The 21,241-nt window shown below is 37.0% G+C and overlaps 1 protein-coding gene across 16 annotated transcripts in view; it reads right to left on the bottom strand.

The window, feature by feature from the left end:
- SLC4A10 (solute carrier family 4 member 10) overlaps positions 1–21,241 on the bottom strand; it is a 377,604-nt gene that overhangs the window by 208,106 nt on the left and 148,257 nt on the right. For all 16 annotated transcript variants that reach the window (XM_007965141.3, XM_007965143.3, XM_007965144.3 and 13 more), the window contains one exon: positions 15,994–16,075. In XM_007965141.3, the coding sequence (XP_007963332.1) occupies positions 15,994–16,075 (82 nt within the window). The remainder of the gene's footprint in view (positions 1–15,993; positions 16,076–21,241) is intronic.

The raw sequence follows: 21,241 nt of genomic DNA, 5'->3' as shown, positions 1-21,241 counted from the left end.
AACAAATGATCCATTCGGAAATGTACATTGGTTGAAGTCTCACTGTCCTTTTTAGTTCTTTGAGAAAACTCTCCTAAAATGAGAAATTCCATTTTAAGCCTTCTAATATTTATGACTGTTGTCTTCTTGTGAGTCAGGAATATTGTGATGAGTGATTAGTCTGGTTATGTGGAGATATATTCTTTTCTTTTAGCATAGCTATAGTGTCATTACATAATAAATATGTATTTTGTCATCTGTTTAAATAAAATAATCCACACTCCACTGTGCCATAAAAGCAAGACAATCAAAGTTCATTTTTCTCTTATTTTCTTGTTCTGACATGATGGTTATGCATTGGTAATAAAAATAAATAAAATGTTGTATGCAGTAATATGAATGGCACTCAAACTCACTATGATTTGTAGTACACTGAGTGGCAGTGTGAACCAAAATGGAGCCACATATATTCTGTCACAACGACACAACTCTACCCTTGTAGTGCAAAAGCAGCTATAGACAAAATGTAATTAAGAACATGGCTATGTTCCAATAAAGCTTTATTAAGAAACATTAAAGTCTGAATTTCATGTAATTTTATGTTATAAATATTATTTTGATCCTTTCCTATCACTTTTAAATGTAAAAATTATTCTTAGCTCAAAGGCCATGCAAATAAAGGTGGCAGAAAAAAATTTGGCCAATAGGCTATTGTTTGCCAATATCCTTGGCATAAGATTTTAGAGGCAAAATATTATAAAGTAGAGGCCCAGCCCTAATTGTTCACTTTTTTCTTTATTTTTAAAACTGTTTTTCACTTTAGTCGCAAAATATTATAATTATGAGATATGCATTTACTATATTTGGCTTTTTAGTCTAAAACACTTGAAATTACAATAATTCTAGTTAGAAAACAATTTTAGTTATCTTTAAGAGCTCAAGAATGCACTGGGTGAAATGAGAAAAGTAGGAGAATACTGCCATTGAAAGAATTATGTTGTATAATAGCTCAGTGCTAGGTGCTTTATTTATATTATCTTTGAACTTTGGATCTTGCTATGGTTTGGATATGGTTTGTCCCCACCAAAACCTCATGTTAAAATTTGATGTGGCAGTGTTGGGAAGTGGAGCCTAGTGGGAGGTGTTCAGTTCATGAGGGCAGATCCCTTATGAATGGCTTGGTGCCCTTCTCATGGTAGTGAGGGAGTTTTCACTCCTGCAAGATGGCATTAGTTCTCATAAAAATGGATTATCTCCCTCAAGAGCAGGTTGTCATAAAGCAAGGATATTTCTTGAGTTTTGCCCTTTCACACATGGCCACTTCCATTTTGGCCTTCCACCATGTTAAGATGAAGCACAAAAGCCCTCACCAGAAGCCAAGAAGATGCTGTTGCCATAGTTTTTGAACTTCCCAGCCTACAGGACTATGACCTAAATAAACTTCTTTTCTTCATAAATTACTCAGGTATTCTGTTTTAGCAACACAAAACAAACTAAGACAGGCCTATAGTGTACTATTTGGCCCCAAAAGGAAATAAACTAGTAAGACAATTCTTTTTGCCCAAATGCAATAAGCAAAAGAATATCAAGATAGGGCATTATTTTCTCTATTAAACTTTTGACTTAAAAGATATTAATATCTGCTAAAAGCAATATAGTTTTTTTAAAGTATCTTTAAATTTAATTTGCAGGCCAAGAATTTATTATTATTTTAACTTTTTCATTAAAGTTATACTTTTATGAATTCCTGAATATCAGATTAAAATGTAATCAGATGTATTTATCTTAGCATATGCAACATTATTAGAAACTTCTGTACTTATGTGTTAAATGTTTGAATATTTGATGAACATTAATTATTCATCTAATTACATTATAAATTAAAGTTATCACACGATCAGTGACGTATTATTGAAATATATATGAATGGCACTCAATGCAACACATTTTTTAGTACCTATCCAGTTTTAAGTAAAAGTGCTGGATCCCAGGGAGAATGCAACAATGTAAAAGATGAAAATTTGTCCCTCAATGAGTTTATAATCAAATAACAAAGATGTATAGATATGTAAAACAATCATATAAGAAAAGGCATAAACTTTCATAAAGAGAGGTTAAGAGGAGAAAGATAATTCTTATTATCTGGGGAAAGATGATAACTCTTAGAAGGTAACACTAATGGATGGGCAGAATGAGCATTCTATTTTTGTGCAGAGGAAAACACTAGCAAATGAAGGATATGATAAGGCATTAATTTGGCATTGGACAATATAGAAAGTTTTTGAACAGAAAGTCTGTAATAATATTCCTAATGTTTTACTACTTCTATGTTCTCAGACTGTAGAAAGTAGCAGAAATTATGTTATAAGCACTTGCTCAAACATGGGAAATAACATTCTCTCTCTCTAAGTAGGTTGTCTATATAACAATGATTTGGAAAAGAAATTCAACCTGTGTAAACCTAATGCAGGTTGTAAAAAGTATAATGTTAAGAAACAAAGAGATATAATGAGTAAAACTGTTGGGGTCCTATACCATGTGCAAAAATTAACTCAAAATGAATCAAAAACTTAAACTTCAAGACCCAAAACTATAAAGCTCTTAGAAGGAAACTGGTATGGTTTGGCTCTGTGTCCCCACCCAAATCTCATCTTGTAGCCCCACAAATCCCATATGATGTGAAAGGAACCCAGCAGAAGATGAGTGAATCATGGGGGTGGGTCTTTCCTGTGCTGTTCTCATGATAGTAAACGGGTCTCAGGAGATCTGATGGTTTTAAAAACAGGAGTTCCTTTGCCCAAGCTCTCTCTCTTTTTGCCTGCTGCCATCCATGTAAGATGTGACTTGCTCCTCCTTGCCTTCCGTGATTGTGAGGCCTTCCCAGCCACATGGAACTGTAAGTACATTAAACCACTTTCTTTTGTAAATTGCCCAATCTCGGGTATGTTTTTATCAGCAGTGTGAAAATGGACTAATACAAAAACATAGGAAAACATTTCATTATATTGAATTTGGCAAATATTTCCTGGCTATGACATTGAAAGCATAGGCAATAAAAGTAAAATATACAAAATGAACTGTATCAAACTAAAAAATGTCTGTGCATCAAAGGACACAACCAATAGATTTAAAAGGCAAGATATAGAATAGGAGAAAATATTGACTAATCATATATCGGATAAGAGGTTATTGTGTAAAATATATGAAGACCTCCTACAACTCAGTAACAATAAAACAGCCATGTTAACCTAATAATAATTAATTAAAAATTTTTTGACCCTATTACATTTTTTTAAAATTAAAAAATTAATTTTAATATTTTTTTAAAAAGTTAAAAATTTGATAGGGTTAAATGTCCATTCAAGTCACTTGCTTATTAAAAAATTCGACAAAGGACTAGAATGGACATTTCTCAAAGTTGATATACGAGTGAACAACAAGTACATGAAAAGATGCTAAACATCAGTATTAGGGAAATGCAGATCAAAACTATAGTGGGATATCACCTCACATCCATTATCATAACTATCAAAACACACACATACACACACACACCAGAAAATAAGTGTTGGCAAGGATGTGGAGATCCCTTGTGCATTTTTGTTAGGAATATAAAATGGTGCAGCCACTATGGAAAACAGCATGGCAGTTCCTCAAAAAATTAAAAATAGAATTATCACATGATCCACTATTCCCACTTCTGGGTATATCTTCAAAAGAATTGAAAACAAGATCTCAGAGAGATATTTGCACATCCATGTTCACAACAACATTATTCACAATAGTGAAGCAACTCAAAAGTTCTACAGTTGAAAGGACAGGGGAAATATGGTACATGCAATGAGATGTTATTCAACTTTAAAAAGGGAGAAAATTCTGACTCATGCTACAACGTGACTGAAACTTGAGAACTTTATATACTAAATAAAATGTCAGTCACGAAAAGACAAATAGTATATGATTCCATTTGCATGAAATATCTAAAGTAGCTAAATTCATAGAAACAGAAGGTAGAATGGTTGTTGACAGGAACTGGGGGCAGAAGAAAAGGGGAGTTATTGTTTGTACAGCAAGTTTCAATTTTGCAAGATGAAAAAAGTTCTGGATATTGGTTGTACAACAATGTGAATACACTTAACATTACTGAACTGTACACTTGCAATACTGATGAAAATCAGTGTTGCATCTGAGGGGGAATGGCAGAGTTTCTTCTCAAGTTCTGCTGCTTTTAAAGACCTAAAGTATGCATCAGTGTGGCCACAACAGAAACCTGTCACATCCTAGAGGATGATTGGACTACTTCAAACTCGACTTACTCGTAGCACCAATTTCAGCTAACGTTTAAGATAGTAAATCTTATGCTATTCCTATATGATCTACATAAAAATATTTTTGAATAATTAAGAAAAACAGTTCCATTTTTTTAATAGCATCTCCTTGATTGGTAGTTGATCACTGCATTCAAAATGGCTGAAATTATAGCACATCACCTTTAGCTATTAAATTTCTTCTCTTTATCATCATTTAAGTAGTTAATAGATCATGCTATTTGGGTAAATTTACCCTTATGCCTGCAGAAGATAAAACAATGTTCATATCTGAAAAAAATAAAATGTCCATTAAATTTTAAAAAGTGCCATCATTCATTCTGAGAAAAACTGGACAGGACAAAGGTGAATAATGAAGAGAGAACTCAGGTGAATAAGAGTAACTGAAGGGGCACTGGGTTATTTTCACTGAGTTCCTATAGAAACTCACGTCACCTATCCGTGCATTCACCCTGGAGTTGAAGGCTCAGTATTGAGTCGCATTCTCTTTCATGTTGCTTTTAAATCAGATTCACTGAGAAACAGAAACCGAAATGTGTCTCTCTTACCAAGACCTCCAACATACTTGCCACTTCCTGGTCATTGGGTTAATATGGTGAAACAATGTGATGTTCTGGATGACATTCACTCATCCAAATCATTAAATTTTAAAAAGTGCCATCATTCATTCTGAGAAAAACTGGACAGGACAAAGGTGAATAATGAAGAGAGAACTCAGGTGAATAAGAGTAACTGAAGGGGCACTGGGTTATTTTCACTGAGTTCCTATAGAAACTCACGTCACCTATCCATGCATTCACCCTGGAGTTGAAGGCTCAGTATTGAGTGGCATTCTCTTTCATGTTGTTTTTTAATCAGATTCACTGAGAAACAGAAACCGAAATGTGTCTCTCTTACCAAGACCTCCAACATACTTGCCACTTCCTGGTCATTGGGTTAATATGGTGAAACAATGTGATGTTCTGGATGACATTCACTCATCCAAATCCCCTTGGACTCTATTATGATAGAAGGTAGGAGAGTTAACATAGCCCTGGAACAAGACTATAAATATGCACTGTTGTACTTCTGACAGGAATGGTAACTACCCCTGGTACTCCTTTTCTATAGTAATTGGGAGAAAAATGCATTTTCCAGATCAATAGCTGCATACCGTGTTCCTGAGGCCATGTTAACCTGCTGTAGCCAAGATCCCACATCTGATACAGCAGCTGCAATTGGTGCTACCAGTTGGGTGAATTTGAAGTAGTCCATTGTCATCCTCTAGGATGTGACAAGTTTCTGTTGTGGCCACACTGACACATACTTTAGGCCTTTAAAAGCAGCAGAAACTTGAGAAGAAACTCTGCCATTCTCCCTCAGATGCAACACTGATTTTCATTTACTATCATGGCCAAATCAAGTACTTTAGAGTCCCCTAAGCCACTACAATAGTTCTTAACTCCACAAGCTAAATAATCAATATAATGCTCCTGCCAACTATCAAGTACGTCTATCGGTACTATTTAGGGAACAGGGAAATGATCAATTGGAGGATTGGCTTCCCTAGGAAACAGATTCTGAGATATGTGTTCAGGGAGTTTGTTGAGGAGAACTGTCAGCAATAACAACACTGAAGGATTACGGGAATTTGTTTGGTACAGGGAGAGCTTGATTATGGTGCAATTGCAGTAGAGGTCTCAATAGATTCCAAATGGAACTCTGATGCTGGGACAACCCTTCAGAGTTGTCTCATATTGAGGCAAGGGGGCCAGGCTTTTGTAAGCCTTCATTGACTACAGGGTCATATACTCATTGAATTGTACTCATTCAGTAAACCACAAGGAAGGCAGCTCCCATAGGCAAGAGGCAGCTCCTTTCAGCTGAAGGTAATTGCTGGGGAGGAAGTAAGTATAAGCCATCAAGCAGGCAACACCTCTGGCAACTGAGGAAATAAATACCTCAGTCCTTAAAGGGGAATATTGGTGGTTCACTGTAATATCCACTACTAAGTTTTCCAGATTTAGCAAATAAAAAATAATAAATAAAAATATTGCATGGGATGTTACCTATACTAAAAAGTTGTTTATTATTTACCTTAAATCAAATGTATCTGGGTATCTTATGTTTTATCTGACATGTGTTAAAGGGCAAGTAGAAGAAAGAATTTTAAGGGTATTAATGTATTTCCCATTTTGTAATCTTATACTTAGATAGTACTCATCTCACATTGACATGGGAGGTCAAAAACAGAAATCGCTTAACCTCAACAATTTTTGCTCTTCTCAGAATCCTGAAGTTATCTGATTACAGGGATTCAATACCCTTCACCGTTTTTATTGCAGGAAATAGAAGTAGGCTTAGAAAGAACACTCTGGCAGTATTAAGGAGGTTGTAAAATGGGAAAGACTCAGTCCAAAGTACATAGGAGAGAGAGGGCAGTAGAGCGGTGGCAGTGGGAAGGGAAGGGAGAGGAGATGAATAGAGACACCACTGAGATAGAACTGAAAGAATGTACTGACTGACTACATGATTTACAAAAATAGGAGGTTAATAGAAGAATCTAATAAGATTGTTTTCTTTCTATTTTAATAGGAGGAAAAGACATAAAATTGTACAACATATACATAAAATAAAGAAACAGACTTAGAGAGAGAAAATTATACACTTGATATATCATTTAGCAGAATGTATAATATACATATGAAGAAATTAACTAATATACCAACCTGTTGTTATTGAACAGGGGATCATTTCCCATTAAATATATTGCACCTGAGACTTTACAGATATTTTTAAACATCTGGCATTTCTACAATCTGTACTCAGGATGTTATATTACACCAGTAATTTTATTAAATAAATATATATACACAACTCCTGAGAAACACTCATTTTCAAATGTAAAATTTTAAGAGTTTACATATTTTTAAAATGTGTTTATGATAGCAATTCCCAAATCCATTTTATTTAAAATATTTATTGTGTATTAACTGCCTTAATAAAGAAGCTCTTTAAAAGTGGAGTTTTGTTCTTTTCCTTTAAATTGCACAAAAGGAGGCCACTACAGTTTGAATGTGTCCCCAAGAGGCATGTGTTGGAAATTTAATCCCCAGTGCAACAATTTGTGAGGTTGGGCCTAATGGGAAGTGTTTAGGTCATGAGAGCTCCACTCTCAGGAATGGATGGATTAATGTGGATTATCAAAAGGCTTGAGACTGTAAGCTCAATCTCTCTCCCCGCTCTCATCCTTCCACCTTCCACCATGAGATGATACAGCACAAAGGTCCTAACCAGATATGGACCTCCCAATCTTGGACTTCTCAGTCTCTGGAACTGTTAGATATAAATTTATTTTCTTTATAAATTATCCAGTCTGTGGCATTCTGTTATACTAACACCAAACAGAAGATGAATTACCATAACACCAAACAGAAGATGAATTATCATCACCATTATCTCAATAATGCTACCTTTCTCCTTGGTGCTCTCCCACTTACTCATGTGATGTTCTGCTGCCAGCTGATTCTTGCTGAACCGCGATATCCATCACTTCACTCTTGCACTATTTCCTGACTCTGGCTAATCGATCCAGAACAACTAATAGATCTATTAAATTTTTGTGTTCATCACAAGAGAACCCTCCACAGCATCTTCAAATGTTAGACTGTTTATTTAGTATGGGCTGTGTGTAAAACAAATATTAGAACGTCAATATAAATCAGATTTTTTCCTGTTTTCCTTCAAAATTCTAAAATTCAATGTTAATTTGCATTCTATAGTTAATTTTAATCACCAGTGACTTAATCACAGTTATTCGCTTCTTGGATTCAATTACCTATTATTGAAATCAGTAAATAGAACAAAATCTGGCTAATCCAATTGTGCAAAACCAATCAGAAATCTCTTTTAGTAAGCATTGCACACTGTTGTCTATATTTCTTAACTATGCCAAGCAAAGCATATGTAATATATGTAGGTATAACAATTAAAATGATCTTAGTAAACCCTATTTTTTTATTGAGTATTTTCCAACAAAAAGGACCATTCACCATCTTTAAACTCAAGATGATTTTTTTGGAATTGAGCATATTTCTAGGCTACCATCTTGTGGTGTTAGGTTTTCTTGGTGTGTGTTTAGTAAAGATAGGGATAGCTGACTTTTTTGGGGGCGGAGCAAGATGGCCGAATAGGAACAGCTCCAGTCTCCAACTCCCCGTGCCAGCGACACAGAAGACAGGTGATTTCTGCATTTTCAACTGAGATACTGGGTTCATCTCACTAGGGCGTGCCTGACAATCAGTGCTGGTCAGCTGCTGCAGCCCCACCAGCGAGAGCTGAAGCAGGGCGAGGCACCGCCTCACCTGGGAAGGGCAAGGGGAAAGGGAATCCCTTTTCCTAGCAAGGGGAACTGAGACACACAACACCTGGAAAATCGGGTAATTCCCACCCCAATACTGCGCTCTACCAAGGATCTTAGCAAATGGGAACACCAGGAGACTATATCCCACACCTGACCAGGAGGGTCCCACGCCCACGGAGCCTCCCTCATTGCTAGCACAGCAGTCTGCGATCTCGCAGCAAGGCAGCAGCGAGGCTGGGGGAGGGGCGCCCGCCATGGCTGAGGCTTAAGTAGATAAACAAAGCCACTGGGAAGCTCGAACTGGGTGGAGCTCACAGCAGCTCAAGGAAACCTGCCTGTCTCTGTAGACTCCACCTCTGGGGACAGGGCACAGCTCAACAACAACAACAACAACAACAACAAAAACAAAAAGCAGCTGAAACCTCTGCAGACGCAAACAACTCTGTCTGACAGCTTTGAAGAGAGCAGTGGATCTCCCAACACGGAGGTTGAGATCTGAGAAGGGACAGACTGCCTGCTCAAGTGGGTCCCTGACCCCTGAGTGGCCTAACTGGGAGACATCCCCCACTAGGGGCAGACTGACACCCCACACCTCACATGGTGGAGTACACCCCTGAGAGGAAGCTTCCAAAGCAAGAATCTGACAGGTACACTCGCTGTTCAGCAATATTCTATCTTCTGTAGCCTCTGCTGCTGATACCCAGGCAAACAGGGTCTGGAGTGGACCTCAAGCAATCTCCAACAGACCTACAGCTGAGGGTCCTGACTGTTAGAAGGAAAACTAACAAACAGGAAGGACACCCACACCAAAACCCCATCAGTACGTCACCATCATCAAAGACCAGAGGCAGATAAGACCACAAAGACATGGAAAAAGCAAGGCAGAAAAGCTGGAAATTCAAAAAATAAGAGCGTATCGCCCCCTGCAAAGGAACGCAGCTCATCGCCAGCAATGGATCAAAGCTGGACGGAGAATGACTTTGACGAGATGAGAGAAGAAGGCTCCAGTCCATCAAACTTCTCAGAGCTAAAGGAGGAATTACGTACCCAGCGCAAAGAAACTAAAAATCTTGAAAAAAGAGTGGAAGAATTGATAACTAGAAAAATTAATTCAGAGAAGGCCATAACGAATTGACAGAGATGAAAACCATGACACAAGAAATACGTGACAAATGCACAAGCTTCAGTAACTGACTCGATCAACTGGAAGAAAGAGTATCAGCGATTGAGGATCAAATGAATGAAATGAAGCGAGAAGAGAAACCTAAAGAAAAAAGAAGAAAAAGAAATGAACAAAGCCTGCAAGAAGTATGGGATTATGTAAAAAGACCAAATCTACGTCTGATTGGGGTGCCTGAAAGTGAAGGGGAAAATGGAACCAAGTTGGAAAACACTCTGCAGGATATCATCCAGGAGAACTTCCCCAACCTAGTAGGGCAGGCCAACATTCAAATCCAGGAAATACAGAGAACGCCACAAAGATACTCCTCGAGAAGAGCAACTCCAAGACACATAATTGCCAGATTCACCAAAGTTGAAATGAAGGAAAAAATCTTAAGGGCAGCCAGAGAGAAAGGTCGGGTTACCCACAAAGGGAAGCCCATCAGACTAACAGCAGATCTCTCGGCAGAAACTCTACAAGCCAGAAGAGAGTGGGGGCCAATATTCAACATTCTTAAAGAAAAGAATTTTCAACCCAGAATTTCATATCTAGCCAAACTAAGTTTCATAAGTGAAGGAGAAATAAAATCCTTTACAGATAAGCAAATGCTGAGAGATTCTGTCACCACCAGGCCTGCCTTACAAGAGACCCTGAAGGAAGCACTAAACATGGAAAAGAACAACCGGTACCAGCCATTGCAAAAACATGCCAAAATGTAAAGACCATCGAGGCTAGGAAGAAACTGCATCAACTAACAAGCAAAATAATCAGTTAATATCATAATGGCAGGATCAAATTCACACAGAACAATATTAACCTTAAATGTAAATGGACTAAATGCTCCAATTAAAAGACACACTGGCAAACTGGATAAAGAGTCAAGACCCACCAGTTTGCTGTATTCAGGAGACCCATCTCACACGCAGAGACATACATAGACTCAAAATAAAGGAATGGAGGAAGATCTATCAAGCAAATGGAGAACACAAAAAAGCAGGGGTTGCAATACTAGTCTCTGATAAAACAGACATTAAACCATCAAAGATCAAAAGAGACAAAGAAGGCCATTACATAACAGTAAAGGGATCAATTCAACAGGAAGAGATAACTATCCTAAATATATATGCACCCAATACAGGAGCACCCAGATTAATAAAGCAAGTCCTTAGAGACTTACAAAGAGACTTAGACTCCCATACAATAATAGTGGGAGACTTTAACACCCTACTGTCAACATTAGACAGATCAACGAGACAGAAAGTTAACAAGGATATCCAGGAATTGAACTCATCTCTGCAGCAAGCAGACCTAATAGACATCTACAGAACTCTCCACCCCAAATCAACAGAATACACATTCAACTCAGCACCACGTTACACTTATTCCAAAATTGACCACATAATTGGAAGTAAAGCACTCCTTGGCAAATGTACAAGAACAGAAATTATAACAAACTGTCTCTCAGACTACAGTGCAATCAAACTAGAACTCATGACTAAGAAACTCAATCAAAACCACTCAACTACATGGAAACTGAATAACCTGCTCCTGAATGACTACTGGGTACATAATGAAATGAAGGCAGAAATAAAGATGTTCTTTGAAACCAATGAGAACAAAGATACAACATACCAGAATCTCTGGGACACATTTAAAGCAGTGTGTAGAGGGAAATTTATAGCACTAAATGCACACAAGAGAAAGCAGGAAAGATCTAAAATTGACACTCTAACATCACAATGAAAAGAACTAGAGAAGCAAGAGCAAACACATTCAAAAGCTAGCAGAAGGCAAGAAATAACTAAGATCAGAGCAGAACTGAAGGAGATAGAGACACAAAAAACCCTTCAAAAAATCAATGAATCCAGGAGTTTGTTTTTTGAAAAGATCAACAAAATTGATAGACCGCTAGCTACACTAATAAAGAAGAAAAGAGAGAAGAATCAAATAGACGCAATAAGAAATGATAAAGGGGATATCACCACCGGCCCCACAGAAATACAAACTACCATCAGAGAATACTATAAACACCTCTATGCAAATAAACTAGAAAATCTAGAAGAAATGGACAATTTCCTGGACACTTACACTCTCCCAAGACTAAACCACGAAGAAGTTGAATCCCTGAATAGACCAACAACAGGTTCTGAAATTGAGGCAATAATTAATAGCCTACCAACCAAAAAAGTCCAGGACCAGACGGATTCACAGCCGAGTTCTACCAGAGGTACAAGGAGGAGCTGGTACCATTCCTTCTGAAACTATTCCAATCTATAGAAAAAGAGGGAATCCTCCCTAACACGTTTCATGAGGCCAATATCATCCTGATATCAAAGCCTGGCAGAGACACAACAAAAAAAGAGAATTTTAGACCAATATCCCTGATGAACATCGATGCAAAAATCCTCAATAAAATACTGGCAAACCAGATCCAGCAGCACATCAAAAAGCTTATCCACCATGATCAAGTGGGCTTCATCCCTGGGATGCAAGGCTGGTTCAACATTCGCAAATCAATAAACGTAATCCAGCATATAAACAGAACCAAAGACAAAAACCACATGATTATCTCAATTGATGCAGAAAAGGCCTTCAACAAAATTCAGCAGCCCTTCATGCTAAAATCTCTTAATAAACTAGGTATTGATGGAACGTATCTCAAAATAATAAGAGTTATTTATGACAAACCCACAGCCAATATCATACTGAATTGGTAAAAACTGGAATCATTCCCTTTGAAAACTGGCACAAGACAAGGATGCTCTCTCTCACCATTCCTATTCAACATAGTGTTGGAAGTTCTGGCTAGGGCTATCAGGCAAGAGAAAGAAATCAAGGGTATTCAGTTGGGAAAAGAAGAAGTCAAATTGTCCCTGTTTGCAGATGACATGATTGTATATTTAGAAAACCCCATTGTCTCAGCCCAAAATCTCCTTAAGCTGATAAGAAACTTCATCAAAGTCGCAGGATACAAAATTAATGTGCAAAAATCACAAGCATTCTTATACACCAGTAACAGACAAACAGAGAGCCAAATCATGAATGAACTTCCATTCATAATTGCTTCAAAGAGAATGAAATACCTAGGAATCCAAATTACAAGGGATGTAAAGGACCTCTTCAAGGAGAACTACAAACCACTGCTCAGTGAAATAAAAGAGGACACAAACAAATGGAAGAACATACCATGCTCATGGATAGGAAGAATCAATATCGTGAAAATGGTCATACTGCCCAAAGTAATTTTTAGATTCAATGCCATCCCCATTAAGCTACCAATGACTTTCTTCACAGAATTGGAAAAAACTGCTTTAAAGTTCATATGGAACCAAAAAAGAGCCCGCATTGCCAAGACAATACTTAAGTCAAAAGCACAAAGCTGGAGGCATCACGCTACCTGACTTCAAACTATACTACAAGGCTACAGTAACCAAAACAGCATGGTACTGGTACCAAAACAGAGATATAGACCAATGGAACAGAACAGAGTCCTCAGAAATAATACCACACATCTACAGCCATCTGATCTTTGACAAACCTGAGAGAAACAAGAAATGGGGAAAGGATTCCCTATTTAATAAATGCTGCTGGGAAAATTGGCTAGCCATAAGTAGAAAGCTGAAACTGGATCCTTTCCTTACTTCTTATACGAAAATTAATTCAAGATGTATTAGAGACTTAAATGTTAGACCTAATACCATAAAAACCCTAGAAGAAAACCTAGGCAATACCATTCAGGACATAGGCATGGGCAAGGACTTCATGTATAAAACACCAAAAGCAACAGCAACAAAAGCCAAAATTGACAAATGGGATCTAATTAAACTAAAGAGCTTCTGCACAGCAAAAGAAACTACCATCAGAGTGAACAGGCAACCTACAGAATGGGAGAAAATTTTTTCAATCTACTCATCTCACAAAGAGCTAATATCCAGAACCTACAAAAACTCAATAAAATTTACAAGAAAAAAACAAACAACCCCATTGAAAAGTGGGCAAAGGATATGAACAGACATTTCTCAAAAGAAGACATTCATACAGCCAACAGACACATGAAAAAATGCTCATCATCACTGGCCATCAGAGAAATGCAAATCAAAACCACAATGAGATACCATCTCACACCAGTTAGAATGGCAATCATTAAAAAGTCAGGAAACAACAGGTGCTGGAGAGGATGTGGAGAAATAGGAACACTTTTACACTGTTGGTGGGATTGTAAACTAGTTCAACCATTGTAGAAAACAGTATGGCGACTCCTCAGGGATCTAGAACTAGAAGTACCATATGACCCAGCCATCCCATTACTAGGTATATACCCAAAGGATTATAAATCATGCTGCTATAAAGACACATGCACACGTATGCTTATTGCAGCACTATTCACAATAGCAAAGACTTGGAATCAACCCAAATGTCCATCAGTGAGAGACTGGATTAAGAAAATGTGGCACATATACACCATGGAATACTATGCAGCCATAAAAAAGGATGAGTTTGTGTCCTTCATAGGGACATGGATGCAGCTGGAAACCATCGTTCTCAGCAAACTATCGCAAGAACAGAAAACCAAACACCACATGTTCTCACTTATAGTGGGAACTGAACAATGAGATCACTTGGACTCGGGAAGGGGAACATCATACACTGGGGCCTATCATGGGGAGGGGGGAGGGGGGAGGGATTGCATTGGGAGTTATACCTGATGTAAATGACAAGTTGATGGGTGCAGCACACCAACATGGCACAAGTATACATATGTAACAAACCTGCACGTTATCCACATGTACCCTAGAACTTGAAGTATTAAAAAAAAAAAAAAAGATAGGGATAGCTTGTCATAGCATGACATAAATAGGAAGGTAAATATGTTGTTTAAAAAAATGTAATGGCATTTCAAACCCAAAGATAATTTTTAAAATATTATCCATTACCAGTCTAGATTTTTCAAGGTTTTGCTCCCTTAAATTTATGTAAAAAATGTGGATAACATAGCAAATCAATAGGCCTACCCAGTAAGCATAACCTTCTTAGATCTGAGTATTTTTGTGCAACAAGAAAAATGTCAGGCAAAGAGTCGATATAGTTGTTGAGAGTTGTTTCTAAAGGTTATAGTAATTCTCCTGTTATGTCAGTGTTGTGACTAAAGATAAGATCCAAGAAGAATTAATTTAATTGTACTATAAATGGTTACATTACGAGGCTTAAAATGAAAAAACCCTTACCTCTCAACTCAGTGGTTTATTGGGAGCTCTCTCTGATGACTTGTACTTAAGATCACCTTGCTTTTACTTTTCAATCAAAAGATGACAAATACTATACCTTGTATCTCATTAGTAAGAATTTCTCATTAGTGACAATTAGCTAATCCTGTATGTACATTAAATGTTGGTATAACAATAATTGACAATAGTTATACAACTCTTTTGCCAGGTACTATTCTAAGTAATTTTGCATTAATTCTCATAGAAAAACTAGGAAATGTATTCCATTATTATCCTTGCTTTAACAGTTAAGGACACTGAGGTGCAGAAAAGGTAACTAACCGGGTGAAGTTCCTATGATAAATAAGGGGCAGCACTGGTATTTGAATCCACTGCAGTCTGGTTTCAGAACTTTTACAGTTAACCACTGGGCCATACTACCTCCCTGTTGAATTAGTCATCCTTCTTCCTATTAAAGAGAACACACAAAAATGGTGCCAATATGTTTCCTATACAGTAAAATGAGAATTCTATATATATGAGTAAAATGAGAATTCTAATTGTTCTTACCTCTCTTCCAGTGACAGCCTACTCTGACAACACAGGCTGAGTTAGATGCCCCTCCTGTCCCACATTCACCTCTCATACAGCACTTGATATGCTGATCTGTCATCATGTCTCAATTGATTGTAATTACATGAAGCAGGGATTATTGAAAGACTGACACAGAGTACAGTGCTTAGAATATAGTAGGGGTTCAATAAATGTCTGTTGGATGAACTGATGCTTCTCATTGTTTTCAGGTCTGCCTACTGACATTCCAGACTGTACCAAAACAATCAGATGTACCCCTCCCCAATAAGCTACCATTACTCTGCTATCAACTTTTGCAATTCTTCACAATGTGACAAACTACATTTATCTTTGAAATACTTTTGGAAAGCATACCAATAGTTATCCCAAGAAAAAAGGTCTTACCTTCTAAATCTTCTTTCTCAAAGTGTGTTTTGAGAATAGAACGAGTTCCACCTCTATCCACAACTGCTTCTTCATCATTTCTCTGTTAAATGAGGATAAGGAAGATTAAATGATAACACACATATTATCTTAATTTCAAAAAAACAAACCTTGATATAATCTGATATTTCAAAGTTTAATTCAGTCACTTAAATCTAGTTGTTCATGAGTAGTCTATTTGATTATTAAGTGTTGGCTCAAAAAGAAGACTAAAATAAATTTGACCACATATTTGAAGAAATATCATCTGGTTTTTTATAACATTGGAAGCAGTCAAACATTCCAGTTGGCACTATTTGTTAGTGAGATGAAAAACAAAACAAAAAAAATAGTTATCCTATCTATTTAGTAACATGCATTTTTATCCTTGATAAAGAATTCTTGTTAACAAGATGACATTTTGAACTATGCAAGGGAAATATGAAAATCAATAGTATTAACACCATTAATGCTATGGCAGGTAAAATAATTCCACTGCCATTAAAAATGGGGTTGGGATCTAATCTCTTGAAAGCAATTAGTAGCAATTATTAGGTAAAAGGCAATTCTAATTACTTTGTTTCAGTATAATGCATTTTATTCTAACTAAACAGTAAATTATGATCATGTGCACTAAACCTTCTAGTGTCTCTCTATATTTTTGCCAATTTAGAATGAGTGGATAGAGGCTATGTCTTCTGAGTACTAAACATATGCTCAAAATACTACAGTCACTAATTTGGTACTCAAAAAATAATGGAAGGGGGGCTGAGTATAATCAATCCATTTTGACAATGCAGGAATAGACAAAATACAAAATTCTGAAATAAATAAAATGTAAACTATTATATTTCTAACTTTTATCTGGTTGTTCACACCTCTATAAAAATTACCTTAAAAGTGAACACTGAGCACAAAAGGAGAAATAAAAAGATAGACTAAAGGTGAGTGAAGCTTCCAAGATCTATTCCTGTCTATTCTGGTATATGACTAGTAGAAAAAAGGTTTTTGTTTCTTCTTTGAAAGCCAGAGTATGCTGAAAAGAAAATTAAAAAAAATAAATGTAAAATGTAAAAACATTTTTTTCTTCTATCCATCAATACATTAGAGCATCAGACATTGGGGACCTGCCTTTCTTCCATTAAGGAAGAAATCTTTGACAGAGTGCCATAATATGTAGCAGTGAATACAAGAGTCATGGGAATCCAGAAAAGAAATAAATTACTGTTAATTTAAGAGTACGGACAGAATAGAGAGGGGGAGGAAAAAAATTTTCAATGTCTCAATGTTGGAGAATTCTTATAAATAGGGCACATGAAGAATTAGAGTAAGGAGAAGAGAAATGAAAGAAGAATCAATAATGTCAGACAACATATAGACATTTTTTTAAATGATGCAAAATTATTTTCCAAAGTTTTTGAACTTGGACTACATGATCATTGGTAACCTTGTGAGGGGAACATATAAGGAAAATGCAAAAGTCAAAATCTAATCAAGCAAAACTAATGAGGTGATCTATCATGAATAAATGGGGCAAGAGGATATAGTTCTTGCCTTGCAAAGCACTGCTGATTCTCATTAGCTTACCCCCCACTGCATGTCTTTGCTTTTAGACCTTTGACTAGACTTAAGTTCTAGTGGGCCTTGAAAGGTGAGGTACAAAATGTGACCCACAAGGAGTTGAGCTACATTCCAAATAACTGCAAGATGTTTCCAATCTATACAGACAGAAATACAGGAAACATATGTGGGAATGGATATTAAGGGTGTTGAGGTAATAATGGAAGGAATATAACATTGGCTCAGGCTGACTTTATTGATATGGACCCACTAAGCAGAGATCCTATATTTAATGCAATCACTCAAGGGGTTAGAAAGGACTCCAACAGTTTGGTTAGTTGGCTAAAACATGAACCAAAAAATGGGCTATGCTAAATGAAGTTGAAATTCCAGAACTGCTTTGTTACACTGTAGAGGAAAGTATATAAAGGCTTAGGAAGACTGAAATGTTGGAGTAGATTTATAATTTAAGGCCTGCTTGCCCATACCAGGAGGGTCCAGAAGACACATCTTTCACCAGGACTATGGGAAACGAATTTGTGATGGGAACCCTAGCATCCTTGAAGAGCTCTACGGTCTTTTTCCTCTGTGGGTCAGGAATTACAAGGAAACTGCTGTCATCAAACTGGAATCCTAAAATGGAATTGGATAATTAGATCTGAGGCAGGACAGGAGCCAAAAGACAGCACATAATCACTAAAGATGGGTGTGGTTACCATATAAACAGTAGTAAAAACAGTAATCAGAATAGTCTGATTCAGAGACCTATGGTATTTGTTAGTTGATCAAGGTGTCACTAGAAGTGAAATAGATGGGCAGTCTACTAAATTCTTCTATGATCTGTAGAAGCACAAAAGGTCAGGTTCTAGGTCAGTAAACAAGTCTAACTTGAATCATAAGAAGAGTCATGGTCTCTCAATCAAAGTCCATACTTGAGCCAATTTACAGACCCAGAACCTCTTGAATGAAGGAGAGGCCAGATCCACTAGAGAAAGGATCTTGCTACACTGCCAAAAATTTGTAGTCTTTCTCACAGCCTTCCCCAAAGAGACCTACCATCTTTTACCAGGATGACTGTGCATTGGGGAAAAGGAAATAATCGGACTTTGAGGGAAATAACTGGATACTGTCTCTGAACTGACACTATTCCAAACAGACTGAAAATGTCACTTGGGCTCACCAGCCAGAGTAGGGACTTATGGATGTCAGGTAGTCAGTGAAGTTCTGGCTGAAATCTGTCTCACTGTGGATCCAGTGGGTTTCTGAACACATCTTGTGGTTGTTTCCTCAGTTCAAGAATGAATAATTGAAAGAAAAATAGATTATAATTGGGGAGTCTTCAAAATCAGAGTATTTGTTTTCTTTTCAAGTCAGTTAGACCTTTGCATATCTGAAGGTTAAAGGAAAGGTGTCAATATAGAAGAGAACTAAGATGCTAGAAAAGAAGTAAATAAAAATTACCCCTAGCCCAGGTGCTAAGAAAGAATATGACTCTGATCTAAGGAGTACGCTATTAGCATTAAAGATAGGGACTTTTTTTTTCTGAGGTTTGGGGGGAAGAAGATTGGAAGGGTTGTTATATATTCAGAGATATTCTGAACAAAGAAAATGGTAGGTGAAGAACCTTCTACTAGGTGGTCTTGTTTTGGGGGGCAAACTGAGAGGTGATATCATCTTCCGACAGTAACAGAGCAAGTAAATGAAGAAACTGAGACATTGAGAAGAATACAAATTCCAAATCCTTTTTGAGAATGATATTTTAGCTGACGTTATCAGGGCCTTTTTATGGGTACTCAGAACAGATAACTATTCCCATCAGTTTTAATTTCAGATCACCAAGGCAAAGGATTCTAAGAGAAAAATACCACAATTATTTTCTGCTTCCTTTGGATAACACATTAAAAGCAATTAAAATCCCTGTAAGAGCAGAGTATAGCAAGTTCCACCATTCTTAGACATTAACAGTCTGTTTCCACTTAGCTTTTCTGATTGGTTTACTACTGTCTTAGAAAGGAGTTCAGGGAGTTATATACTGAACTGGTAAATGAGGTGTGAGCTATATGGTTAAGTGTTTTCCTAACTACTTATGAGGATGGCATAAATAGCAGTGTGAAAACACAGGATGTTATAGTCAGGTGTCTGAAGCAGGGATAAGTACAACTAATGCATATTATGTTTTATACCAAATAAAGTTTAAAAATGCTCATGTCTGTGAAAAAGCCTGAATACACACACACACACACACACACACATAAAATATATATATAGATATGCTTCTTAATTTTTCAACATAATCTTGATAAAGATTTTTGCCTCCATGTTTTACAAATCAGTACTTTCAGGTAAAGGATTATAGATACATTTCAACCAGGGAGGTCAGCTCTCCTGTGCATCACACATAGCAAAATACATAGCGGAAAGATGTTTTTTAGCCTGTGGTCTTGTATCTTTCTGACAACATATCCTGAGACAGATTAGGGCTAAGTGCTTACAATCAGAGTTAAAGAAATGTATGAATGGAAAAAAAATTTTTTTAATGAAAATAAAACAGGATTCACGGCCATTGCTTTGCTCTTGGGCAGTTTTTAAAAAAGACTTGGTTTGAGCAACAAAAGCAACAGAAAAAAACTAAAATTGGGGTTTATATAATTTTCCTGAACCAGACAAATACAAGTTGAAGCCTGTTAAGATTCTGTTACTGATATATTTACAAAGCAAATTTATTATTTTTTTTGCAAGACATAGTCAAATATATGTCACATTAGAATGAATCTCTGTCCTCTGAGGTGTTGTTAGGCAGAATGCCAAAAGCTAAGTCATGTATCCATGTTCAAAGGTCAAAACAAGCACTATTTCACTGTATCTTACGATGGCAGTCTCTGTGGATCACAAGGTCAGGAGATCGAGATCATCCTGGCTAACACGGTGAAACCCCGTCTCTACTAAAAAAAAAAAATACAAAAAACTAGCCGGGCGTGGTGGTGGGCGCCTGTAGTCCCAGCTACTTGGGAGGCTGAGGCAGGAGAATGGCGTGAACCCGGGGGGCGGAGCTTGCAGTGAGCCGAGATTGCGCCACTGCACTCCAGCCTGGGGCACAGAGCAAGACTCCGTCTCAAAAAAAAAAAAAAAAAAAAAAAAAAAAAAAACACTCATACATGTACTAAAAGTCCTCTACTTTTGTTACAGTTTGAAAGATCATTTCAATATTGTTCAAAACTTTTTAATAGAGCACTTCCCTTCCTCCTTGTTATCAAGAGCAAGTAAACATGGAACATGATGAAGGGAATGCAGAGGGACATACAGCACTGGGTGCCAGCCTTTTGGTTACCCCAAACACATAGTAAGATAAATTTTTATTTCATTTTGTACTGAGTTACTCTCTAGATTTATTGAACATCAAACACATTAATGCATCCTAATTTCCACATGTATTTGCTCATTTAGGAGTAAACTTTAGCACTGTGTAAGGAAGAAAACATGTAAACATATTGCATTTTGCATTGTCCCTTAGTATAATCTACCCTTGCTATACCATCAGGTAAACTTTTTTTTTTTTTTGGGGGGGGGAGTCTTGCTCTGTCACTCAGGCTAGAGTGCAGTGGCATGATCTCAGCTCACTGCAACCTCTGCCTCCTGGGCTCCTGGGTTCAACCAATTCTCCTGCCTCAGC

The sequence above is a fragment of the Chlorocebus sabaeus genome, chromosome 10 (genome assembly GCF_047675955.1).
Source record: "Chlorocebus sabaeus isolate Y175 chromosome 10, mChlSab1.0.hap1, whole genome shotgun sequence".
In the NCBI taxonomy this organism is placed as follows: domain Eukaryota; kingdom Metazoa; phylum Chordata; class Mammalia; order Primates; family Cercopithecidae; genus Chlorocebus; species Chlorocebus sabaeus.
The sequence above is the reverse complement of the archived record's forward strand: the minus strand, read 5'-3'. Positions and strand labels throughout refer to the sequence as shown.